Source organism: Mesoplodon densirostris, chromosome 15 (assembly GCF_025265405.1).
Source record: "Mesoplodon densirostris isolate mMesDen1 chromosome 15, mMesDen1 primary haplotype, whole genome shotgun sequence".
NCBI lineage: Eukaryota > Metazoa > Chordata > Mammalia > Artiodactyla > Ziphiidae > Mesoplodon > Mesoplodon densirostris.
In genome coordinates, this window is record NC_082675.1 from 8,071,087 (window position 1) to 8,097,658 (window position 26,572).

Genomic DNA, 26,572 nt, shown 5'->3' on the forward strand with positions numbered 1-26,572 from the left:
TTTTGGGGGGTGCCAGGCCCCGGGGGCTTTCACTCCAGCATGCTCGGCTTGCATTTCCGCGCCTCCCGCTGAGGCCAGCCGTGCAAATCTGCACCTCCCTCCCCACCCCCTCCCTCCTTCCCTTCCTCCCTGCCCCGCCATCTCCGGGATGCGCCCGCCGCCTGCAACTCAGCCCTTCCAAAAGTCAGCTCTGCACACAACTCCCGGGCGGCGGCGGCGCCTGCGTGCAGAGGCGCACTCGTGACCCAACAACAAAACAGCGATGCCAGGGCGCTAACGGCGCCCGGTGCCTCCCGGGCGCCCTCCCCGCCCCACACCTCCTCAGGCCACCGCCCCCGCCCACCCCCATCCCGGGCCGAGTGCCCCCCCCAAGCCGGGCCGCGGGCTCGGAGCGCGATCGGCAACAATGTTTACGTTCCGGGGATTATGACGTCGACGCCTCCCCCCACAACTGCTGAAAATGGTTTCCTAGGACTTTGCAAACGGATCTGCTTAAGTGTTGGTGCAAAACTTTGTAGATCTCGGCTCTGGCTAGCTTTATTTATTTATTTTTTGATTTGTTTTCTTTGGTCTTCCCTCCTTCCCCCCTCCGCCAAAATGCAGGGGGCAGGAGTGTTGACAATTAATTGGTGAACTCTCCTAAAAAAATGGAGGCAGAGAAAGACTCTGGAAGAAGATTGGTGTGTAGCTTTTTTTTTTTTTCCAAATCTGTATCTGGTATATGATAGATCTATTTTTTTTGTTGTTGTTTCTTGCTGCCTTTTCTTTCCTTTTCTGTATTTTGCAAGAGGACCGGAAAAAAATATAATAAATTGCATGCAAAAGGAAGCAAGCAGCTTACTCCTCCAGTCCCTTGTGAGGCTCAGAGTCTCAGACACTTAAGTGGGGAGGTGGTAGCGGGGAAAGGCGTGGAGGGGGGGGGCTCAGCGGGCTCGGGGTTCGCCCGGAATCTGGGGGGCTGCGGGGCTGGGCGCTCGGCGGTGGAGGGAGGAGGCAGGGGATACGGGGAGTGGCGGGGGATTCTCCTTAGGAAGTGAGTGTGCGCGCGCGCTTGTGGGGAGATGAGACAGCTGCTGGTGCGTTTTGGGGTCTCCGATAGGAGCTTTGTGGCGGGCCGTCTGCCTCTCCCCCTCCCAAGCCCCGAACCCCCCCTCCCATCTCTTCTTTTTGCACTGGCGGTCGGTCGGCGGGGGCGGCTGGGGTCTCAGCCCTTCCATTTCAGCTTTCCAGCTTCCCCCGTAGCTCGGGGGCGGCTCCAGTCTTAGAAATGCCGCCGGCCCCCGGTTCCGGCTTCCCGGCTCTGCCGCTGCGGCCGCCAGGGCTGCTGTTAGCGCCGAGCCGGGCGCTGCGGCGGCTCCTCCCGGGGCCTACAAATGCCCCGCCAGCCCGTGCGCCGAGCCCCCCTCGCGGGTTACATAACCAGGCTCCCGGCCGAGTGGGCAAAACCTAACACCTCTCGGGGGTGGGGGGCAAGGGAGGCTCCCCCAGATATCCCTTCCATGGCCTCCAAAGATGCAGGAGGGGAGTGCCCTGTTTAGGGCGCAGCTTGACCCTGGGGGCGCGGGCCCCTCTCATTATCCCCATTTTCAGCATCTTTGGCTTTTGCGCAAAGTTGCTCCGGTCGCAGTGGTGGGGTGCAGGGGGCGCGCGGCTCCTGCACCTGTTCGAGCTGGGCCCAGGGTGAGAGGCGACCCCCCACTTCCCCCAGTAATGTCCCGGGCTCTCTGGTTTGGGTCCCTGCAGCGCCCGATTGACCGCCAGAGATACGACGAGAACGAGGACTTGTCGGACGTGGAGGAGATCGTCAGCGTCCGCGGCTTCAGCCTGGAGGAGAAGCTGCGCAGCCAGCTGTACCAGGGGGACTTCGTGCACGCCATGGAGGGCAAAGGTGAGGCGCCCCCTCCTCGGGCAGTCCTCCGCGGCGCGGCCCGAGCGCACGTGGGGAGGGAGCTGCCGGTGGCTGGGTTCGTATTTCGCGCCCGCGTCCCCCATTCCAGGGGATCCGGTGACGAAACGAGGCCGAGCACTGGGGGGGTGGGGTGGGCTGGGTGGCGAGGGAGGAGGGCAGGCGGGAACCGGGACCGGGCGTGGGCCTAGGCCCGGCCCGCGCCCACCACCAGCCCCAGGGTGGGGAGAGCCAGGGGCCCGGCGGACTAAGGGACCTGGGGACCGACGGGCGGACAGATGGAGGGCGGGTGCGCCGCGTTCTACCCCTCCCGGAGCCGGCCCAGCTCCTTGCGCTGCACAAGGTGCAGCCGATGGGCTGGAGCGGGGCTGGGGCACCCCAGGGGCATTGGGGTGGGGGACCCCCAGGCCTGTAGCCTCCCAAACCCCGTGCCATTTCGGGCCCTGCCAGTTAGGACCTGGCGCTGGGGACGCCCCCGGTCACTTAGTGACACCTCCTCAGGCCTGGGGTCTGCTGAGCTCCATCACCTCGTGAGCCGTGCTAGATGGGAGCAGGGTGGGTGACCCGGAGTTGTTGGCTGGCCCCCGCTTAAGCCTGAGGTCTCTAGCCCTGCAGCCCTGATGCTTGAAGTGGGGACTGTGGGTAAGGGGGTTATCCCCCCGTCAGGCTTCAGGCTGCCCCCTGGCAGTTTGAGGTGAAGACTTGGGGCACCCCCGCCCCGGGAAACAGGGTCTCTTCCCAGGGCTGAGGCCTTGAGAGCTCTGTCCCTCTTGTGGGCCCTGCCAGTTTAGAGCAGAAGTTGGAGAAGCCTCTGGGGTTTGGGAATGTCACCCTAGCCTGAGACCTTCAGGGCCTATCTCCCTGACCCTGGTACTAGCAAAGTGTCTGGGAGTGTCTTCCAGACTTTGAGGTGATGCTCTGTCTGGCTTGGGTCTAAGGCCTGCAAGGCCCCTGGTTTGGCCTGTGGGATTGGGGTTTTGGATTTGCCCTGCCTACTTAGGCATCTCCCTATGCCCTTCTGGGGTTTGTAAGTTCATTTTTGCCCCTCAGACATTTGGGTTTCCTTTATATTACTCTGTTCCCATTTTGTTTATCCCCTTCCCCCTTGGAAAACCCTCCCAACCCTCAGTGAGCTGATAACTGGGAAGCGCCTCCCGCCTCCAGGTTCCGGTTGAGTGGCTAGGGCTATGGGGTTAGCCCCTAGGAGAGACCGCCTAGCTTTGCATTTTTGAAGTTTCTCTTTTGTGCCCATTGCTTCCTGGAGTGCCGGGCTTCGGTGGTAGGGGGTAGTTGTGAGAGGAGGGAAGAAGAAATTTCTTCTAGCCTGCCAGGTCTTAAGAGCATTGCACCCAGAGGCCAGACAGTTCAGGGGTCTAGTCTCAACTACATTTAAATTTCCTTAGCACAAATGGGATTTTAATTCCTCTCCTTCCCCATTTTTCTTGAGTCGTTTGGCGGATTGTAGGAGAAAGCAGTATGCAGCTCTTCCTGGTCATTGGTGAGGAATTCTCTGCCCAGGATCTCAGTGTTTTCTCAGGCTCATTTGAGGAAGTTGAAGCTGACCCTGGGGGTGGACTCTGGGTGTGTGTGTATGGGGTGGGCCGGGGGTTTCCAGCGAGGGAGAGCCCTTAAATCTGCTGTCCAGGCTCCTTTCAAGGGAGAGGGCTCTAGGGTTTTTGGTTGTTAATTCAGATCTTGCCCCAAAACTCGAGGGAGGAGCTGAGAAACAGAAGGAGCCCTTAGCCTGGATTCAAAATAGAAGCTTCTTAAACTTCTCTGCCTTTAAATCCTTAGGAATCCCCATTCACTGGGAGCTCCTGGGGATCGGAGCTGCTAAGGTCAGGACTTTCCCCAGCTCTGGTTTTGTTCTCTCTCCTCTGAGCAGAGTTGCCTTGGCCTCTCCCTACCCCCACTCCCCCAAGCTGCCCTAGTGAACTCTTCCCTGGGGCAGGGGCTTCAGTGGCCTGGGATCTCCTCTATCTCCCTTCTGACTGGCCAGGGAGGGCTTGTGCCTTTGTGAATTGCTTCAGTTACCTGAGGATTTGGGGATATGAGGATTTATCTCCGTCTCCCTCACCTCCATATTTAGGGATATGGTTGGGTCAGATCCCCTACTTTTAGAACTCAGGAGGATGGAAGCTAAGGCTTCCTTCGTGCTCTAGGGCTTTCCATAAGGATGTTGGGGGTCTACACTAGACAAGCGTCAGTCAGACAGAAAAACTACGCGGGGAATTTTCTTCAGGCCTCACTATGTCCCCCTTCACACAGCCTTCACCTGGGGAGCATCCCCCTTGGTTATCCAGCTGAAGCAAGTGTTCTGATGGCTGCAGCAGAATTTCACTATTAAGACAGCAAAGCTGTGCCCAGTTCCCTAGTTATTTTGGCACCAGATACACAGTTTCCAGGGAAACCGGCTTTTCCCCCCTCCCCTTCACCATGCAGGATATTACAATAAGATCTTCCCTGATGCTTAGCTTCAATGAGAACCCTCCTCCCAGCCTCCTCTCTGGGGCTTCAGATCCTCCCAGGTGGCATTCTTCAATTTTGCAGTTCCTTTACTTTCTGAGCTCAGCTTGGGATGTGTTTCTCCATCCGTCCCTCTCGAGCAGTGATAACTGGGCTGTGTGGGGCTCTTTCATGAGGCTCCCTCCCCAGTCCTCTCCAGCCTTGGGCTGTTCATTGACAAGTTCTGCCCCGTGGGGCATGCAGGCAATGACTGAGCAGGCAGAGGAGCTGAGAGTTGGCCTGGCTTCTCTTGGCCTTTGCCTTATCCATTTCCTTGTCATTTTCTAGGGAGCTCTTGCCCTGTGAGCTGGTGCCTGCATCTAGTATAACCCCTGCCGCTTCCTCCATCGTTTTTCTTCCCCTAACCAATGGATCATGGTTCATTTGCTCCTTCAGGACTTAACCAACCTGTTTTAATTCCAATCTCCAAACAGATTTCAACTATGAGTACGTGCAGAGAGAAGCTCTCAGAGTTCCCCTGATATTTCGAGAAAAGGATGGCCTGGGAATTAAGTAAGTTGCTGAAACCAATTGCTTCTTCCCCTGTCTGCTTCCCTAACACAGTTTGTTGCTTGGGATGGATTTCTTCCACCCTTTTCCTTACCTCTCATCACCGAGAAGGATTTTTCTTCATTATTTGGGGATTGTATCTCCTTGTTCAAGGCCTGACAGAGGGGAAAAACTCTTTAAAGATGAGTCTGGATTTTCAGAGAATTTGGATGGAGAGTACTTAAACAGCGTGGACTTTTTCCCCTGACCCACCCCAGTTACACGCAGTGACTTCCTGAAGAGAACTGTGTCCTCCCCCTGAATCAGGACACTGAAGCAGGGCCTGAGCTGCAAAGGGATTGGCCAGCTTCTGGGCCCAGAGGCAGGACTCCTACATGCATGTTTTCTACTCAGACTTGCACTGTGTGGGAAACTGGCCCTTTTCTGTGGAGGGTGTGTTTCCTAGGATGCTAGGCCCTCTTCTCCCCAGTACCTGCCTCGCATGGTGTCTTGTCTGGTTTACATTCTCTTCAGAGCTTCCGCTGGGGGAGAGATCCATCCGGAGGCTGGCTGGAAGAACAGGTTTCCGCCCCTTGGGCAGGGGATGGGGAGGAAGCCGAGGGCTTCATCACAGCCTCCCTCTCTCCGCAGCATCTACCGCCAGTCATTCCTACCAACAGAAGTTAAACCTTTGGCATCACTATTAATTAATAGTGCACCTCATCTCGGTCATCATAACCAGTGTCACCAAATCCCTGGAATTGGTGCAATATTTTTTTTTTTCCTCTAAACTTAAAAGGGGTCCCTCCCACCCTCCATACAACTCCTTACGGAGAGTATTTTCTAGAAGAGGAGCCACAGAGAGGGCTACCCACCCTAAAAGAAAGCAAGCGTTTGAACGCCCAACTCTGGCGCTTACCTTGACAGTACACTTCAGTCTTCCCCGGATAAGTGGCAGGGGGACAGTGGTTGTCCATCCTCTTCTCTGTAGCTACACTGAGGTCAGGTGTCAGGGAGAGTGAGGGGTTTGGTCTGCCGTTGAGGTGAGGAAGCTGCTGACCGGTTTGGGGGGTGACCCTCCCGCTGAGTTATCCCATTTTGGATTCCCAGCATGAGAACCAGGCAACTCTCTTGGAAAAATGGCCTCCCTCTGCCCCCATTGTTGGGTCTAACCCTGTTATTTCTTCTCATCAAATGTCTGTGTTCCTCTTTTTCGAGGATGCCTGACCCTGATTTCACAGTCCGAGATGTCAAACTCCTAGTGGGTAAGTTGCTGTGTGTGCGTGGCCCAGAGATGCTGAATTGGGGGGGCGTGGTAGTGGCGGGGGACGAGGCCTGTACCACCTGCCTCTTTGGATATTTAACTGCCTCTGAAAAGAAAGTCCCCATGAGAGGAGGCAGGAGCAGGTGTGAGCTGCAGCCGTCTCATTCTGGAGAACAGGTCAGATTGCAAAGCCGTAAGAAGCTGTATTAGAGGGTGTTTGCCAGTGCAGTTTTAGGAGGCTGATTTGGACCCTAGCCTCCAGCTTGGGTGTCATCAAGGCAATCTTAGATCTCTCCTTTGCGTTTGTTTGTGGGTTGCTGGGTAAACACTGGGTGCTGTGTGACCCCTGAAAGACTTTCAGAACGTTCAAGGGGAGGGATCATTCTTCCTGCTTCCTCAGGGTTCCATACACGTCTAGGGCAGGGCTTGGCACTGAGCACCTACAGAGCTTGGCTGGACTCACTGAGTGCCCCGGACTCCTGACCAGGTAGTGGGCTGCCTTTCGGATTTTACAGGAAGTTGGTCAATACATCCATTCTTTCCAGAAGTGTTTCTCAAGTCGCTCCTACGTGGTAGGCTAATTCAGAGCTGTGAGCAGGACAGACAAGATCCCTGCCCTCTTGGTTGGAGTGACAGGCAACAAAGAAATAAATAGTTTTTAAAAATTTACGTCTTTTCAGAGGGTGATAAGGGATATGAAGAAGTAAAGCAAGGTAATGGGATGGAGCTTGCTGGAGCTGTGTTTTGTTTTAGGTGGGGGGTGGTCAGGGAGGGCCTCTGGGTGGAGGTGATGAGGACATTTGGACAGAGACCTGACTGATGAGAAGCCAGCTGTGGGAAAGAACATTCCAGATGGAGGAATGAACAAGGGCAAAGGGTGGGGGAGGAATGGAAGGAGTGAGGGGACGAAGTAGTAGGAGAGGTGGGAGAAGTTGCAGGGCCAGGCCCACGTAGGACCTTCTAGGCCCTGGTGGGGAATATGGGTTTAACTGCTGGGGTGATGGGAGGCCACTGGGGAGTTTTAAAGTGTGATGAGGCGGTAGCTTTGTGATCTGATTATTTTCTTGGGGGGGGGAGTTAAAAATATTTTTTAAATTGAGATAGAATTCATATACCATAAAATTCACCATCTAACCATTTTAAAGTGTGCAATTCAGTGGTTCTTTTTTTCTTTTTGGCCACGTTGCCTGGCTTGCAGGACCTTAGTTCCCTGACCAGGGATTGAACCGGGGCCACAGCAGTGAAAGTGCCGAGTCCTAACCACTGGACCGCCAGGGAATTCCCCAGTGGTTCCTAATATATTCACAATGTTGTGCAACCATTACCACTAACTAATTCCAGAGCATTTTCTTCGCCCCCAAAGTAAGCCCTGTACCTCCCAGTTCCCCTCTCCTTCCATCCCCTGATGGCCAATCTGCTTTTTGCCTCTGTGGGTTTGTCTCTTCTGGATATTCCATATAAGTGGAATCATAATATGTGGTCCTTTGTGTGTGGCTTCTTTCACTTGGCCTCATGTTTTCGAGGTTCATCTATGTTGTAACATGTCTCAGTACTTTATTACTTTTTAAGGCTGATCAGTATCCCATTATATGGATAGACCACGTTTTGTTTACGCATTCCTCTGTTGATGAACATTTTAGTTGTTTCTACTTCTTGGGTATTATGAATAATGCTGCTCTGACTATTCATGTACAAGTTTTAGTGTGAACATACATATTCACTTCTTTGGGGTATATATGTAGGAAGGGAATTGTTGGGTCATAGGGTAACTACATTTAATCTCCTCAGGAACTGCCAGACTGTTTTCCAAAGTAGCTGCGCCATTTTAAATTCCCATTAGCAGCATACGAGGGTTCTAATTTCTCTACATCTTTACCCACACTTGTTATTGTCTGTCTTGTGTGTGTGTGTGTGTGTCTGTGTGTGTGTTTGTCTGTCTTTTTGATGCTAGCCATCCTGGTGGGTGTGAAGTAATGTGATCTGATTTAAGTTCTATAAAAGCTGACTCTTGTGGTTGTATGGAGAATGAGGGCAGCTGACCAGTAGGTGTGCAGAGATCCAGCCTGAATTATTATTATTATTTTTTAAATTAATTAATTGATTTTTGGCTGTGTTGGGTCTTTGTTGCTGCCCGTGGCTTTCTCTTGTTCCCGCGAGTGGGGGCTACTCTTCGTTGCGGTGCATGGGCTTCTCATTGCAGTGGCTTCTCTTGTTGCGGAGCATGGGCTCTAGGCGTGCAGGCTTCAGTAGTTGTGGCGCACGGGCTCAGTAGTTGTGGCTCGCGGGCTCTAGCGCGCAGGCTCAGTAGTTGTGGTGCATGGGCTCAGTTGCTCCGCGGCATGTGGGATCTTCCCGGACAGGGCTCGAACCTATGTCCCCTGCATTGGCAGGCGGATTCTTAACCACTGCACTGCCAGGGAAGTCCCCAGCCTGAATTATTGACCCAGAGATGTGTTAACTCAGAAGGGAGAACCAGGGACTTCCTTGGCAGTCCAGTGGTTAAAAGTCAGCACTTTCACTGCAGCGGGTGCGGGTTCCATCCCTGGTTTGGGGAACTAAGATCCCGCATGACATGTGGCGGAAAAAAAGAAAAAGAAGAAGGAGGATCAGTTGGCTATAAGGAGGTGCTGCTGTTGACAGAAGGATCTCAGTTAACTGGTGAGGGCTTGCTCAGGAGATAGATTTTTTTTTAAAAGCTGGATTCTAGAAATGCTGAAGGAAGTGGACATCAGAACAGAAGGAGGCAGCCTTCCAGCAGTGAGCAGAAGATGGGGCAATGGACCCCGTAAATCAAATCTTGGCACAGGTGACTCTCTCTGGTGCCTCAACCCACCCCCAGCCTTTGTTGTTGGGACTCAGCTCTGCTACTCGGCTGGGTGATTTGGCGCAAGCTACTCCTCAGCTGCAAAATGGAGCTGAGAGCAGAACCTGCCTCAAAGAACGATCCTGTAAGAGAATGAATGAATGCTTAGCATTATGGCGGATGACGAAATGGTCCCCATTATTATTCTAATGGCAGGATGTGGATCCAATGAAGTTCTCTTTATGGACAAGGATTAAAGCCAGATTCTCAAATCTGGGGATCAGGGAACATCACAGTCTCAGTAATGTTGCCCTCGTGCTTTTGAAGAATTTTCAAGCCCTTTGTAGTTTTGTTATTCCCTGGTTGTATCCAGGCTGCCTCTTTCCTTGAGCCTCATTCTTCTCATTGTGAGAGCAAGAGGATTCAATTAGATGGTCCTGACGTCCTTGCCAGCTCTCAAAAAAGTCTAGGATGGCAAAGAAAGCGGGAATAGTGAGACTTCCCTGGTGTCCAGTGGTTAAGACTTCTTGCTCCCAGTGCAGGGGGCACGGGTTCAATCCCTGGTCGGGGAACTAACTAAGATCCCGCATATCGCACAATGCGGCCAAAAAACCCCCCAAAAAAGTGGGAATAGTAATACCTGCAGCCTACGTCTCTCGGCATTTCTGTAATGATCGAACGGATTGGTGAATATGAAAGTGCTTTGTAAAGGTATAGCACCGTGAGGGATGCCTGTAATGGCAGTTAGCAGCAGGTAGGATTATTCCCACTGAGAGTGCACACAGGCTTCTGGAGAGTGGCGAAGGGGAAGATTCGTCATAGTGACATAAGTGACTAATGTAACTCTATCTGCCCTAAGCAAAACAGAATTCAGCGGTTTATGTAATAAGTTCAGGATGTGACCTTAGGCGTTTCTAGATCTAGGTGCTCCAAGAAGATCTCAAGGTCTTGGCTCTTACTTTGCATTTTTGCTTCCCTTTTATTTTGCTTCCTCTTTCTGCTTCATTCTCCGGCAAGTTTCTCCTCACATGGCAGCAAAAATGGGGAGCAAAACCCCACACCCGGCCCAGCTGAACCATGTGGACTGAGAATGGGGAAGGAGTGACTCCTCAGGGTTGCTGGGTGATGTAACCATGTCCCTAACACAAATGGGATTTCTTTTTTTTTTTTTTTGGCCATGCCGCATGTCTTGCAGAATCTTAGTTCCCCGACCGGGGATTGAACCCACGCCCTCGGCAGTGAGAGCGTGGAGTCCTAACCACTAGACCACCAGGGAATTCCCACAAATGAAAGTTCTGCTGTGGATGGCAGAGTATGGGGGAGGCTGGACCATCCCTTGAAGTTAGTGGAGGATCTCAGCCTGTCTTCCAGCCTCTTGTCCCCTCCCCAGGCCCTGTATCTTGGGAGGCAACTGTCTGAGAAGCGGGTGGTGCACAGCCAGCTATTAGGCCACAACCTGGGGCTACAGACTCCTCTCTAATCTCCTAAAATTGGGCTTTTTTCTCTCAGCCCTGTTTATCTGCCCACTGGAAGACAGGCATCTAGCCTCTGTTTTTATCTCCTCACCTCTAAAGAACCAAAACAAAAAGTGGCACTTTCCATTTCTTTGGCACTGTACGCTTAAAATGAAAGCTTTTTATTGAAGTCTAATATACATATAGAAAAGTGCACATATAGTAATCCTGTAGTTAAAATTTGTATAATTTTAACAAATTGAACACACCAGGGTATTTGGAAGCCCAGGATCAAACCCCCCTTGAATTCCCATCCAGTCACTCCCTCCACTGTTGTCCTGACTTCTTCTAATGGTGTGGATGAATTTTGCCTGTTTTCATGCTTTGTGTTAGTGGAATCATACAGGGTGTCTGTCCTCTTTTGGTTTTGGCGTTTTATCACTCAACCTTGTGTTTACGAGATTCATCCATATTGTTGTGTGCAGTTGTAGATGATTTATTTTCATTGCTATATAGTTTTCCATTATGTGATTATTTCACAATTGATTTATTCATTCTATTAGTGGGCACTTGGGTAACTGCCAGTTTAAGGTTGTATGCATAGTGCTGCTATGAACTTTCTAGGCATGATTGGTGAACAAATGGATGCATTTCTGTTGGGCATATACTTAAGAGCAGAATTGCTTGGGTCAGAATTTACATATATATTCAGTTTTAGTAGATCCTGTCAAGTAGTTGTCCAGCGGATTGTTCTGGTTCTGATTGCGCCATGTCCTTACCCAGAGTTGGTGTGTTCATCATGTTCATTGTAGTCATGCCTCCATGCTGATGGGAGTATAGTTCTATTTCACTGTGTTGCACTTGGCATTTTTCTAATGATTGATGAAATTGAGCTCCATTTCATATGTTTATTTGCTATTTGGATATCTTCTTTTATGAAATGTTTGATCAAGACTTTTCTTCATTATTTTAAAGATTGTTTCTTATTTAAAAAAATTTTTTTTATTGAAGTATAGTTGATTTACGTTGTGTTAGTTTCATGTGTACAGCAAAGTGATTCAGTTATACCTATATGTGTGTGTGTGTGTGTGTGTGTGTGTGTGTGTGTGTGTGTATCAGATTCTTTTCCATTACAGGCTATTACAAGATATTGAGTATAGTTCCCTGTGCTATACAGTAGGTTCTTGTTATTTATTTTATATATAGTACTGTGTATCTATTAATCCCAAATTCTTAATTTATCCCTTCCCCCACATTACCCTTTGATAAGCATAAGATTGTTTTCTATGTCTGTGAGTCTGTTTCTGTTTTGTAAATAAGTTCATTTGTATCATTTTTTAAGATTCCATGTATGATTGATATAATATAATATTTGTCTTTGACTTACTTCACTTACTATGATAATTTCTAGGTCCATCCATGTTGCTGCAAATGGCATTATTTCTTTCTTTTTAATGGCTGTGTAATATTCCATTTTGTGTGTGCGTGTATATATATATATATTTTTATACACACACACACACACACACACACACACACACACACACACACCCCACATTTTTATCCATTCATTAGCTGATGGACCCTGAGGTTATTTCCATGTCTTGGCTATTGTAAATAGTGCTCCTGTGAACATTGGGGTACATGTATCTTTTCTAAATAGAGCTTTCTGTCTTTTCTGGATATATACCAGAAAAGTGGGATTGCTGGATCATATGGTAACTCTATTTTTAGTGGTTTTTTAAAAATTAATTAATTTTTTGGCTGCGTTAGGTCTTTGTTGATGCGTGTGGGCTTTCTCTAGTTGCGGCAAGCGGGGGCTACTCTTCGTTGCGGTGCACGGGCTTCTCATTGCAGTGACTTCTCTGGTTGCGGAGCACGGGCTCTAGAGCACATGGGCTTCAGTAGTTGCGGCACATGGACTCAGTACTTGTGGCTCGTAGGCTCTAGAGCGCAGGCTCAGTAGTTGTGGCGCACAGGCTTAGTTGCTCCACGACATGTGGGATCTTCCTGGACCAGGGCTCGAACCCGTGTCCCCTGCATTAGCAGGCGGATTCTTAACCACTGTGCCACCAGGGAAGTCCCTTTTTTTCTTTTTTAAGATTTTTTTCTTTTTTAAAATAATAAATAAATTAATTAATTGGCTGCATTGGGTCTTTGTTGCGCGCGGACTTTCTCAATAGTTGCAGGGAGTGGGGGCTACTCTTCATTGTGGTGCACGGGCTTCTCATTGTGGTGGCTTCTTTTGTTGCGGAGCATGGGCTATAGGTATGCAGGCTTCAGTAGCTGTGGCATGTGGGCTGAGTAGTTGTGGCTCCTGGGCTCTAGAGCACAGGCTCAGTAGTTGTGGCACATGGGCTTAGTTGCTCTGCAGCATGTGCGGTCTTCCCGGACCAGGGATTGAACCCATGTCCCCCGCATTGGCAGGTGGATTCTTAACCACTGCGCCAGCAGGGAAACCCCTGTTTTTTAGTCTTTTAAGGAACCTCCATATTGTTCTCCATAGTGACTACACCAATTTACATTCCTACCAATGTTGTAGGAGGGTTCCCTTTTCTCCACACCCTCTCCAGCATTTATTATTTGTAGATTTTTCGATGCTGGCCATTCTGACTTGTGTAAGGTGATACCTCAATGTAGTTTGGATTTGCATTTCTCTAATAATTAGTGATATTGAGCATCTTTTCACGTGCCATCTGTATGTCTTTGGGGAAAGGTCTGTTTAGGTCTTCGGGCCTCTCACTGTTGTGGCCTCTCCCATTGCAGAGCACAGGCTCGGGACACGCAGGCTCAGCGGCCATGGCTCACAGGCCTAGCCGCTCCGCGGCATGTGGGATCTTCCCAGACCGGGGCACGAACCCGTGTCACCTGCATCGGCAGGCAGACTCTCAACCACTGCGCCACCAGGGAAGCCCTTCTGCCCATTGTTTGATTGTTTTTTTTTTTTTTTGGTTTGTTTGTTGTTTTTGATATTGAGTTGTATGAATTGTTTGTATATTTTGGAAATTAAGCCCTTGCTGGTCTCATCATTTGTGAATATTTTCTCCCAGTCTGCAGGTTGTCTTTTTGTTTTGTTTATGGTAAAGATTGTCTCTTATTGGTTGTAAGGTGTATCAGTTTGCTAGGGCCAAACATAACAAAGTACCACAGAATGGATGATTTAAACAACAGAAAATTTTTTTCTCATATTCTGGAGCTGGAAGTCCAAGATCAAGGTGTCAGCAGGGTTAAGTTTCTTTGAAGGTCTCTCTCCTTGGCTTATAGATGGCTGTCTTCTCCCTGTGTCTTCCCATGGTGTTCCCTCTGTTTGTATCTGTGTCTAATCTCCTCTTCTTATGAGAACGCCAGTCTTACTGGATTGGGGGCCACCCTAAAGACCTCATTTTAATTACCTCTTTAAAGAATTTATCTCCAAATATGGTTACTTACTGAGTTACTGGGGGTTAGAACTTCAACATATAAATTTTGGGGGACACAATTCAGCCCATAACATAAAGGTTCTTTCTGTATTCTGTATTCTGGATGTTAGTACATATTCCAAAATCATCTCCTACTTTTCACACTCTTAAAGATGTCTTTGAACTAACAGACAGTCTTAATTTTAACATAGAACACTTAGCTCTTTCTGGTCCATTAGTTTGTTTTGTGTCTCATCAAATTAAGAAAATTTTGCATACTCTGAGATCACAAAGATATTCATATGTTTTTCTTGAAAAGCTTTAGTGTTTGAACTCTCACATGTACATATGTAGTTCATCTGGAATTGATTTTTGTGTTTGGTATGAGATAGGGATCAAGATCCTTTTTTTTTCCTATATAAATATCCAGTTGATTAGTACCATTATTGAAAAAACATCCCCTCCCCATGGCACTGAATCAGGTGACTTTGTTGTGAATCAGGTGACTGCATTTGTGTGGGTCTGTTTGATGCTGTAATCTGTGCCCCCCCACCCCCAGGATCGCTATTCTGGAGAGTTCACGTAAAAAGACTGGGATATTTTCACATCTATGGGTTGGGAGTTGGGGGGATAGGGAGATTGGGGAAGAGATAATTCTTGTTGTCTCTGAAGATGCTTTAAACCCTCTGAGAAAATGTATCCATAAAGTACAGTGTCCCCACTCATTGTCTGTACTTATGTCACTGAGGGTTGGGAGGGCCCATGGCTATGGGGAGACTTGCATACTACCTCTTTATTGTATTTCTGTCTAATGAGGGTACCCAAGCCAACTGATGCTTTCTTTGGCCCCTTTTCTTAAAAAATCTTCATGACAAATCACCTCATTCAGTATTCATTTATTCATCCCATTAGAATAGTAATCACCTGTCTTTTACTGTATGTTTACCATATGACCTCATTTTGTCCTCACCAGTAATCATAAAGTAAGTGTTATGTTCTGTTTTCCAGATGGGGGATCTGAAGCTCAGAGGGAGCTGCTCACATAGCTAGTGGGCGGTGGAGACAGGATCCAAACCCAGCCCCGGGTGCTTCCAAAGCTCATGCTTTTGCTTTATGACTTCCTACTCTAATCCTAACCCTCCTCCATTCTTTTTTTTTATAAATGATTTATTTATTTATTTTTGACATTGGGTCTTTGTTGCTGTGCGCGGGCTTTCTCTAGTTGTGGCAAGCGGGGGCTACTCTTCGTCGCGGTGCGCGGGCTTCTCACTGCGGTGGCTTCCCTTGTTGTGGAGCACGGGCTCTAGGTATGCGGGCTTCAGTAGTTGTGACGCACGGGCTTAGTTGCTCCATGGCATGTGGGATCTTCCCGGACCAGGGCTTGAACGTGTGTCCCCTGCACTGGCAGGCAGATTCTTAACCACTGCGCCACCAGGGAAGCCCCCTCCATTCATTCTTCACTCACAAATTTACCAGGTGTCTGTGTTGTGTCTGGCCCTGTGGGAGGTGCTGAGACTCGTCAGACATGGGCTCTGCCCTTGACTGTCTGTGTTTAGGGAGAAGACTAAATTCTCACTCCTTAGAAATCAAAGGTAGCTGATTTGTCCCCAGACCTTATTTTTATTTTATTTTTTGGACCTTGTTGTTGTTTTTTTTAAAATTTTTATTGGAGTATAGTTGATTTACAAGGTTGTGTTAATTTCAGGTGTACAGCAAAGTGAATCAGTTATATGTATACATATATCCACTCTGTTTTGGATTCTTTTTCTCATATAGGCCATTACAGAGTATTGAGTAGAGTTTCCCTGTGCTATACAGTAGGTCCTTATTAGTTATCTGTTTTATATAGAGTAGTGTGTATATGCCAATCCCAGTCTCCCAATTTATCCTTGCCCCCCCAGACCTTATTTTTATTTTTACTAATATTTATTTTTAGTATTTATTTATTTAGGTTGCTCTGGGTCTTAGTTGCAGCAGGCAGGCTCATTAGTTGTGGCATTCAAACTCTTAGTTGTGGCATGCATGTGGGATCTAGTTCCCTGACCAGGGATCAAACCAGGGCCCCCTGCATGGGGAGCTCGGAGTCTTAACCACTGCGCCACCAGGGAAGTTCCTAATCTTTTTTTAAAAGTTGAAGTAGGGCTTCCCTGGTGGCGCAGTGGTTGAGAGTCCGCCTGCCGATGCAGGGGACGCGGGTTCGTGCCCCAGTCCGGGAGGATCCCACGTGCCACGGAGCGGCTGGGCCCGTGAGCCATGGCCACTGAGCCTGCGCGTCCGGAGCCTGTGCTCCTTAACGGGAGAGGCCACAACAGTGAGAGGCCCGTGTACCGCAAAAAAAAATAAATAAATAAATATAAATAAAAATAAAAATTGAAGTATAGTTGACTTAACAATATTGTATTAGTTTCATGTATATAGCAAAGTGATTCATATATATATATATATATATATATATATATATATATATATATATACACACATTTTCCATTATAGGTTATTACAAGATATTGGATATATACACTACCAAATGTAAAATGGATGGCTAGCGGGAAGCTGCTGCATATTACAGGGAGATCAGCTCCATGCTTTGTGATGACCTAGAGGGGTGGGATAGGGAGGGTATGAGCGAGGCTCAAGAGGGAGGGGATATGGGGATATATGTATACTTATAGCTGATTCACTTTGTTGTACAGCAGAAACTAATACAACATTGTAAAGCAATTACACTCCAATGAAGATTAAAAAAAAGTAAAAAAACAAAAAAAGCAAGATATTGGATATAGCTCCCTTTGTTATAATTTATCCCTCCCTCCTTCCTAGACCTTTTAAAGTTGGTTTAAAATCATAGACTTCGGGCTTCCCTGGTGGCGCAGTGGTTGAGAGTCCGCCTGCCGATGCAGGGGACACGGGTTCGTGCCCCGATCCCGGAAGATCCCACATGCCGCGGAGCGGCTGGGCCCGCGAGCCATGGCCGCGGAGCCTGTGTGTCCGGAGCCTGTGCTCCGCAACGGGAGAGGCCACAGCAGTGAGAGGCCCGCGTACAGCAAAAAAAAAAAAAATCATAGACTTCAAAAAATTTTAGGGAATTCCCTGGAGGTCCAGTGGTTAGGACTCTGCGCTTTCACTGCCGAGGATGCAGGTTCAATCCCTGGTTGGGGAACTAAGATCCCGCAAGCCGTGTGGTGCTGCCAATAATAATAATAAAATAAAAAAATTTAAACTCTGGAAGAGTTTTTAGAACTCCCCTAGTCTTGCTTTCCCACTTCACACGTGAGAAAAACTGAGGCCTGGAGAGAAGTTACTTGTAAGTTGCCCAGACAGTAGATGGCACATCAGATTCAAACATAGGTTTGAATGTCAGCAGTTTGGAAGTGATGCTTGTAACAGAACCCAAGAGGAAAAGTAGACTTGGGTGGGGTTATAGATGAGTTCAGTTCTAGACACTTTAAATTTGAGCTCAGCAGTGATGTTAAGGTTGGACAGCTATGTGGGGGAGGCATCCACCTGACAGGACAGATAGAAATGCTAGGAGGGGAAGGTACATGAGGTCAGGAGAGCTGAGAATCCCACGGGAGGAGGGTTTCAGAGGGGTTCAGTTATGTTCTCAGGTATGATGTATTCTCTCTAAGAGAAACACCCGCCTCACTGATTTGTTCTGTTTCCCTTTTCCTAGAAATCTAATGCTCTATAACCAAAACCTTGATTTTGATTGTGCTCGGGGCCTAGGGAAACTGTATTTGCTTCTGCCCATTATTTGCCTAATAGGAATCACTCCCCTGTGGGGTAGGTCCTCAGAGTGTAAGTAATAGTGTTAACTACTGTTTACTAAGATCTTGTTATAAGCTGAAGATCTTTCTTATATTTCTTTTGTCCAATCACATAAAACCCTATTTATCACTAGCCCCATTTTTAAAAAATTTATTTATTTATTTATTTACTTTTGGCCATGTTGAGTCTTCGTTGCTGCTCACGGGCTTTTCTCTAGTTGCGGCGAGCAGGGGCTATTCTTCGTTACAGTGTGAGGGCTTCTCGTTGCGGTGCCTTCTCTTGCTGCGGAGCGCGGGCTCTAGGCACACGGGCTTCAGTAGTTGTGTGGTGCATGGGCTTAGTTGCTCCGCAGCATATGGGATCTTCCCGGACCAGGGATCGAACCGGTGCCCCCTGCATGTGGCAGGCGGATTCTTAACCACTGTGCCACCAGGGAATTCCCTGTCTTGGGGATAATTTTAAAAGGCGAGGGGGTCAGAAGATATTAGTGCTTAGGGAAAACCTGCGGACTTTTGCAAGCATCCTCTTATTTCACAAAGAGGAAACTGAGGCCTAGATCTGGGAAGTGATTTGTCTCAAGTTGTGCAGTGACTCAGCCCTGTGTCCTCTCTGTCCTGTTCCCTTGCACCTTCAGTTTGGGACAGCGTTTTCACTAGGATCCCCACTTTTAAGTTTACAAAGTGCTTCCAATAATTGTGTGAAGCCACTAGGGTGGGTCCTATTATCTCCACTTTGCAGGTGAGGAAACTGAGGCCCAGAGAGGTTCAGGGATATACCTAAGGCCTCACTGCTGGGAAGCAGTGGAGCAGTGTTTGAACCGTGGCCGGTGCTCTTGATAATAAACTCTGGCTCTACGAGGTGGATGAGGAGATATTCCCAAGGAGCAGAAACAAAACAGTCCAGAAACTTGAGGATGATAGAGAACGTTCCAGAACTATGATGTGGGACACTTGTGTGCAGTCTCTGAAGAGCGGGCTCAGTGGGGGTTTGGGGTCAGTGCCCGTGCAGGCTTTCTGTTAGCCTTCAAGGTGACTTTCCACAGCCTCCTTCCGGCTCTGAGCCCGTGGCTCTTGGAACTGACTGAGGGAGCCTTCAAAGCAAGGGCCATGGGGCCATGGATTAATTTCTGCAGCTGGAATTTGTTGGATGTGTGTGTAGCCTGTGAGCTCAGAGGACCAATGAGGAGGGGAGGGGCTGCTGCTGAGCAGGTGGCCTACTTAGGAACCCCAGCCACCGCTCTGACGTGGAAAATTTCTCCTGTAACCCCTTGACTTCAGGAGCCTGAGTTTCAGCGCTGTGGATCCCTTGCAGGCTCCAAAAGGCACTTTGTCCCTGTCACCTGCCCCAGGGGTGGCTGCTCCCCAGAGCTTGGAGTACCGCATTCCATTCTTAGCACTCATGTGTCCCTTCTGTCCTTTTGGGCCACTTGCCTCCTGCCCGGGGCTGAGCTTCCTGCTCAGAGACCCAGCACTTATGCCCAGCTCCCCTTTGCCGCCAGTGGCAGACCGGACTGGAACCTGAGAAGATGGAGGCCTGGTGCTTAATCTCCCAGCTCAGACTGGAAGGGACTGGCAGGCCTCAAGTGTCCCCAGTGACCCCTTGGGCAAGCCTCTCCATCTCTTCCCTCTTCCTTCCTTCTACTCTGCCCAGTTCATATTTAAGGGATATGATCTGAGTATTTAAGAACTAGGCTACACAACATTGTAAAGCAACTATCCTCCAATAAAAAGTAACTAGAAAAAAAACTAGGCTAAAAATCAGTGTGTTGGCCCTGGAAGAGGACCTAAAAATGACCTAACCCAGTGGTTTTCAAAGGGAAATCCCAGGAATCCAGCTCTGAATTCTGAATGCCTACCCCCTTCCCGCTTCAGCCTGAGCTGCTTGTTTTTATTTATGTATTTGGCTCTCATCAAAGCTTCTGTTTGAAGGAAGAGATCTGCGGCAACGAAAAAAAAAATGATAAAGGCCAACTTCTTCCTGCCTTTTCATGTGCGGCAGCTGAGGCCTAGAGCAGGGGCAGTCAGGGCTGCTGGGACTAGGGCTCAGTCCAGGGCTCTAGGCACTGTCCCAGGGGCCCTTGAGGCTCCCACTGCTCATTCTGGGGTCTCCTGTGAGCCGTCACTGATGGAGAAAAAGTCAGGTACCTATGCCTCCAGCCTGGCTCTTGAAGTGAGCATAAAGAACCTGGATGGGGCTGTGGCTTCAGAGCTAAAATTGGTCTCTCTGAGAAGTCCACATATTGGGGAGAAAGAGCTCCCTTTCCCTTTCTGTCTGATTGGGACCCTCTTCACTTTGTATTCAGAGACACATGGACCTTTCCATACCTGCTTAGTAGCTGGTGTGTAAATGTGTTGCAGACCCTACCATGTGCCAGACGTGGTGTTAGACTCTCTTACATTGAAGGGCCCGTTTTACGAATAAAGACCGTCCAAGTCTAGAAAGGGTAAGTGAGTCCCTGAAGCCATAGAGCTAGTAACAGCTGGAATTTATAAAAATACTTCTGATTGGAGAGAATTTTGAAAAGTAACAAGAGTAGACAGACGGGGTTGGGGGGTGGGGGGATGAATTGGGAGATTGGGATTGACATGTATACACTCATATGTATAAAGTAGACAACTAAGAAAAAAATTCTATTCGATCACAAAATCTTAAAAAAAAAATAGACAAAGTATAATGAACTCCTGTGTACCCATCATTCAGCCCCAATACCCATTAATCTGTGGTCTTGCCCCTTCCATCCCCCCCATCCACTGCCTCTTTTTGTGCAATATTTGAAGCATATTGAGATATCATGCCATTTCATCCCAAAAGTTTTCAGTATATAGTTCTAAATGTGTATAGTATAGTTGATTTACAAGAGCAGGGGTTTTTAAAAACGTAATCACAATAGCATTATCATACCTAGCCTTTTTTTTTTTTTTTTCCTCAAAAAGCTTAATTGTTTCCATTTGGTCCAAGGCTTGGGAGAGGGCTCCAAGGTGGTTAAAAAGCTGCCTAGTGGCTGCATTGAGAGGCTTCAGGCAGAAGCCCTGACACCAGAGGGGCTCTTCAAAAGCTGCTTCAAAGCCTCCTAGTCTTGCTTGAAGGTGAGTGTTTAAAAGAGATCCTGGCCCAGCCCAGCCTGGGGACCAGCCAGCCTGCGGAGGTCAGTCAGGTGGTCACCCATCTTCTTGATGAGTTTCACCTCCTCACTTAGGGAGTGGCTCCAGGGAGTCACAGAGGTGAGGGGCTGCCTGGGCAGAACCCAGGGCATACAAATCCAGAGGGGCCTGGTTCAGGTTCTTCTCCATGAGAATGGTGGCTTCCGTAGCGTCCTGGGTTTTACCCCACTCATCTTGGGATGGCTTCTGCACACTGGTTTTGCGTTTTCAAGAGATGCTTGGTGCCCTCGTGCTTTTCTTCTGCCAATTCGTGGAAAAAGTGGCCCACGCACTCCAGAGCCTCCCCCTGGCACATTGTCACCGTTGAAATAGAAACCCAGAGAGAGGTAGGTGTAGGAGGCCCGCAGATGCATGTTTACCAGGCGGTTGACGGCAGCCTCCACTGCGGTGGAATATTTCTGACGCATCTGGGAGCTCACAGTTGATCGGTAATAAGGAGCTAAGCGCAAAAAATGGCGTTGGCTGGTCCTGGAGGCCCCGGATGCCTGAGTGGCTCGTTCTGAAGGTTACCACTGGAAAAATGGCTGGAGGGTGGTTGGAGGCTGGGGGAAGGGGCGTCCCTGAGTCTGTTCCTTCCAAACGTTGAAGCAAGAGACAGATCCTCAGGACCATGGAGTGCACTCCCACACCTGGTCTTTTAAAAACTAGGAACCTTAAAAACTAAGGAATTTTAAAAATTCCTTAAAATGAGTAAATATCCATATCCATTGTTCAAATTTCCAGTTGTTTCATATATAGCATAAATGTTACTTTCTTTTTTAAAAATATTTATTTATTTATTTAGGCTGCACCAGGTTTTTAGTTGTGGCATGCGGACTTCTTAGTTGCATGCATGCGGTCTAGTTCCCCGACCAGGGATCCAGCCTGGGCCCCTTGCATTGGGAGTGCGGAGTCTTACTCACTGGACCACCAGGGAAGTCCCTACTTTTTTTTTTTTTTTTTTTTCCAGTATGCGGGCCTCTCACTGTTGTGGCCTCTCCCGTTGTGGAGCACAGGCTCCGGACGCGCAGGCCCAGCGGCCATGGCTCACGGGCCCAGCCGCTCCGCGGCATGTGGGATCTTCCCGGACCGGGGCACAAACTCGTGTCCCCTGCCTCGGCAGGCGGACTCTCAACCACTGCACCACCAGGGAAGCCCCCTACTTTGTTTTTAAAGTGGTCTTTATTTATTTATGGCTGCATTCGGTCTTCATTGCTGCGCGCGGGCTTTCTCTAGTTGCGGTGAGCGGGGGCTACTCTTGGTTGTGGTGCGCGGGCTTCTCATTGCGGTGGCTTCTTTCGTTGTGGAGCTCGGGCTCTAGGCGCGTGGGCTTCAGTAGTTGTGGCTCGTGGGCTCTAGAGCGCAGGCTCAGTAGTTGTGGCACACGGGCTTAGTTGCTCCGTGGCATGTGGGATATTCCTGGACCAGGGATCCAACCCATGTCCCCTGCATTGGCAGGCGGATTCTTAACCACTCTGCCTCCAGGGATGTCCCCCTACTTTTTTTTTTTTTAACAGTTGTATGAGTCAGGATGTAAATAATGGTCTTGCATTGTGATTGGTTGAGGTGCCTTTTCAGTCTCTTATTAATCATCTCTGGGCTCTCCCTCCATCTCCCTTTGGATTGTTTGACCTGTAGAATTTTTCATTGCCTGGATTTTGCCTTGGAGTAGCTTAACATGCTCTTCCATTCTCTGTCATTTCTGTAAATTGGTAGCTGGATATAGATGCTTGATCAGATTCAGAGTCTGTCTCTCTCACTAATTCATTCATTAGTTCATTCATTTTATTCTGACTGCCTCATAGATCCATCAGGAGGCACATGTTAGGTTCTCTCTCTCTCTCCCTCTCTCTCTCTGTTGTTAGCAGTCATTGATGTCTATCTCCATTATTTTATCAGGGGCTGCAAAGTGGTGATGGTCTAATTAATTCTGTCATTCCTCCCCCAACCCCGTTTTTTTTTGGGCCATGCCACACTGCATGCAGGAATCTTAGTTCCCCAGTCAGGGATCTGATTGAACTTGTGCTTCCTGCAGTGGAAGCACAGAGTAATTTTTTTTTAAATTTATTTATTTATTTATTTGGCTACTCAGGGTCTTAATTGCGGCACGCGGGATATTTAGTTGCAGCATGCAGGCTCTTAGTTGCTGCATGCAGGATCTAGTTCCCTGACCAGGGATCGAACCTGGGGCCCCTGTATTGGGAACATGGAGTCTTAACCACTGGACCACCAGGGAAGTCCCTCCTTTGCCATTTATTGGCTGGCATATATTTATGGAGAGAAACTTTTCCTCAACTGCTGTTTGCTTCAGAGCTGGCCTTTATCTCAGATTCGTCAGACTCCTAAGCCAACGGTCACTTCAGTCCGTATTGTTCTGCTTCCCTAGGAAGTGTGCTAATGTTCCTGCATTTCTCATCCTCACCTGTGGGCTGGAACCCAGCGGGGTTGAATCCGGTTACTGGTGCACTTGTGTTTCCCTGGACGTTTATGGAGCCCAGGCACCCAGAAGAACCGACTTTCCTTCCTCCTCCCTCTATTCGCACTCCAACTCCTCCCACCAGCTGAGGCTTCCAGGACACCTGGGGAGCTGGAGGGAGCTCCCTGCACACCGAGGAAGCTATGCTTAGAAGCGCTCCAGATACAGCCCCTCAGCCTCTCCCACCCCCAGGCCTCTTCCCTCCTGCCCCGCTCAGCCCCAGCTGCTCCTCAAGACTCTAACCACTCCAAGTCCTGACTTCCCTTTTTGGCTGAGGGTGGGGACCTGCACCTGGCTAGGAGCAGAGTGGGGCGAGGGTGCACAGGGAGCCCTGGGGATTGTGTTGGGGAGAAGGGGTCTGGAAGCCTTGTTAGTGCTCAAAAAAGTAAAAAACAGGCCTTTTCTACCCACATCCTTCTTCTGTTCAGGAGAAGAATTGTGTTTAAAAAAAAATTTATTGAGGTGAAATTTACATAACATAAAATTAATCATTTTCCAGTTTTCTTCTTTTTTTTAAAATATTTATTTATTTTGGCTGCGCCAGGTCTTAGTTGCAGCATGTGGGATCTTCGTTGCGGCATGCAGGATCTTTATATGTGGGCATGTGGGATCTTTTAGTTGTGGCATGTGGACTCTTGGTTGCAGCACGTGGGATCTTTTAGTTGCAGCATGCAGACTCTTAGTTACGGCATGCAGGATCTAGTTCCCTGATGAAACCCGGACCCCCTACATTGGGAGCGCAGAGTCTTACCCACTGGACCACCAAGGAAGTCCCAAAATTAATCATTTTAAAATGTACAATTCAGTGGCATTTAGTACATTCACAGTGTTATGCAACTATACCGTCTGCTGGTTCTAAAACATTTTCAACACCCCGAAAGGAGATTCATACCCCTTAGCGGTCACTCCCATTCCCTCACTCCCAGCCCCTGGCAACCACTCACTTACTTTCCGTCTCTGTGGATTTGCCTATTCTGGACATTTCATATGAATGACATCATGCAACACGTGACCATTTGTGTCTGGCTTCTTTCCCTTAGCATCATGTTTTTAGGTTTATCCATGTGGTAGCATGTATCACTAGGACAGATCTGCCTCGACTTACGATGGGATTACATCCCAATAAACCCATTGTAAATTGTAAGTTGAAAATGCACGTAATACACCTAAGCTACCAAACTTCATAGCCTCACCTCGCCTACCCTAAATGTGCTCAGAGCACTTACATTAGCCTACAGTTGGACAAAATGATCTAACACAAAGCCTATTTTATAATAAAGTGTTGAAAAGCTCATGCAATGTATTGAATACTGTACTGAAAGTGAAAAAACAAAATGGCTGTAAGTGTTTCGGTTGTTTGTGATTGTGGTTGACTGGGAGCTGCGGCTCCTTGCTGCTGCCCAGCGTCACAAGAGAGGATCGTATCACTAGCCCGGGAAAAGATCGAAATTCAGTATTCCAAGTACAGTTCTATTGCGTGTGTATCGTTTTTGCACCATCTTAAAGTCAGAAAATCTAGGTTGAACCATGGTAAGTCGGGGACCGTCTGTACTCTCCTTTTTTTTTTTTTTTTTTGGTGATACGCGGGCCTCTCACTGTTGTGGCCTCTCCCATTGCGGAGCACAGGCTCCGGACGCGCAGGCTCAGCGGCCATGGCTCATGGGCCCAGCCGCTCCGTGGCATGTGGGATCTTCCCGGACCGGGGCACGAACCCGTGTCCCCTGCATCGGCAGGCGGACTCTCAACCACTGCGCCACCAGGGAAGCCCTGTACTCTCCTTTTTATGGCTGAATAATTTATATTTTTTATTAGGTATGTTTTAAGTGGGTAGGAGACTTTTGAAAGAAAAAAATATTTTTTAGAAAAGCCAACTTTGTTGGTCATTTAGTGCCTAGTGTTTTTGTTTAATAACAGCTTTACTGAGTTATGATCCACATACCATACAATTCACCCATTTAAAGTGTACAATTCAATGGTTTTTCATTTGTTCACAGAGTTTGTGCAGTCATTGCCACAGTCAATTTTAGAACATTTTCATCACCCCTCATAACCCCCCCCATCCCCCCCATTAGCCGTCCTGGTTATGTTTTAGGATGGTAAGTGGTCTGTCCTCTTGGACTGGCTGGCAGGGATTTAACTGGCTCTGATTTCCCACCACGTCACTTTCTCCACCTGTAATTATAAATGAAATTGTCCAGTTAGGTAACACTTCCTACTTGCAGGCACTTCTCAGGAATGTTTCATGTACGTTATCTCATTTAAGTCACAGGACAACCCCATAGGTTGGCTGCCATTTTTGTCCCATGTTACAGATGGGGAAACTGAGAGACGCTAAGAGGTCCGAGGTCCAGTTGGGGTTCAAACCCACAGAGTCTTAGCTTAACCACTGTATTGTACTGATGGGGCAGCTGAGCTCCAGGCCTTTAATGCCGACTTGCACCAGCCTCTAGGGCTGTGATTCCCATCACCTACCTGCCCAGCAAATCCCCTTCCTCAGGGGGCTTTGCAGGTGGGACCCTGAGCAAGGTGAGGGAGGAGAGGCAGGGGAGGTGGAAGGCTGGAGGCCAGCCAGGAAGCGGAGAGAGCTTGGGGGCCTGTTCTCTTCCCCTCCCCCACTCTAACATAGCAGGTTCTCTGACAGGTGGGCTTTCCAGAACAGCTGAGCAGAGCCCACCTGTTCCAGGAGCCCTGGTAAGGAAGGAGCCAGCATTGCCCAGAGCATGGCCAGCATTTCCAGCAAAGTTCAGGGATGCCCCCTGGTGGATTTGCACTCCTGACTCAAAAACAAAGCGGTTCTCCAAGGCTTCCCTGGATCTGTGGGGCCACAAGCCAGCCACTGAAGGCGGGGATCATTTTTCACCCTTAGCATGTGATCAAGATTCAGTATTGCATAGGGCAGACGTGGGGCTTGGGGGTTAAGAATTAAGAACCTTGGGGCTTCCCTGGTGGCGCAGTGGTTGAGAGTCCTCCTGGTGATGCAGGGGACACGGGTTCGTGCCCTGGTCCAGGAAGATCCCACGTGCCGCGGAGCCTGCGCGTCCTGAGCCTGTGCTCCGCAGCGGGAGAGGCCACAATAGTGAGAGGCCCGCGTACCGCAAAAAAAAAAAAAAAAAAAGAAAAAAAAGAATTAAGAACCTGGGTTCTAGCATAAGATGGAATTGGCTTCAAATCCCAGCTCTGCAGCTCGATAACTGAGCATTTTGGGGCAAGTTAGTTGTGGTGGAGGGAAGCAGATGGACTGGGGAGCGATTCGTTTTAAGATCGGAGAGTGACTTGGTGAGGAAAACTGATAGGACCAGGTAATTGAGCAGACAGGGCGTAGGGTGAGGCATATGGGGGATGCTAGGGCAGGGGCAGGTTTTGTTTTAC

The 26,572-nt window shown here is 48.7% G+C and overlaps 1 protein-coding gene and 1 pseudogene across 2 annotated transcripts in view; one reads left to right on the top strand and one right to left on the bottom strand.

The window, feature by feature from the left end:
* Positions 1 to 367: 367 nt before the first annotated feature.
* KDM2B (lysine demethylase 2B) overlaps positions 368 to 26,572 on the top strand; it is a 124,508-nt gene continuing 98,303 nt past the window's right edge. The window contains exons 1-4 of one of the 2 annotated variants that reach the window (XM_060118163.1): positions 368 to 680; positions 1,744 to 1,888; positions 4,846 to 4,924; positions 6,119 to 6,165. In XM_060118163.1, coding sequence (XP_059974146.1) covers positions 648 to 680; positions 1,744 to 1,888; positions 4,846 to 4,924; positions 6,119 to 6,165 — 304 coding nt within the window. In that variant the 5' untranslated portion in view covers positions 368 to 647. Of the gene's footprint in view, positions 681 to 1,743; positions 1,889 to 4,845; positions 4,925 to 6,118; positions 6,166 to 26,572 lie in introns of those variants that run through there. The other variant, XM_060118164.1, reaches the window with a different exon arrangement.
* On the bottom strand, positions 20,682 to 21,360 carry LOC132503193 (ferritin light chain-like; annotated as a pseudogene).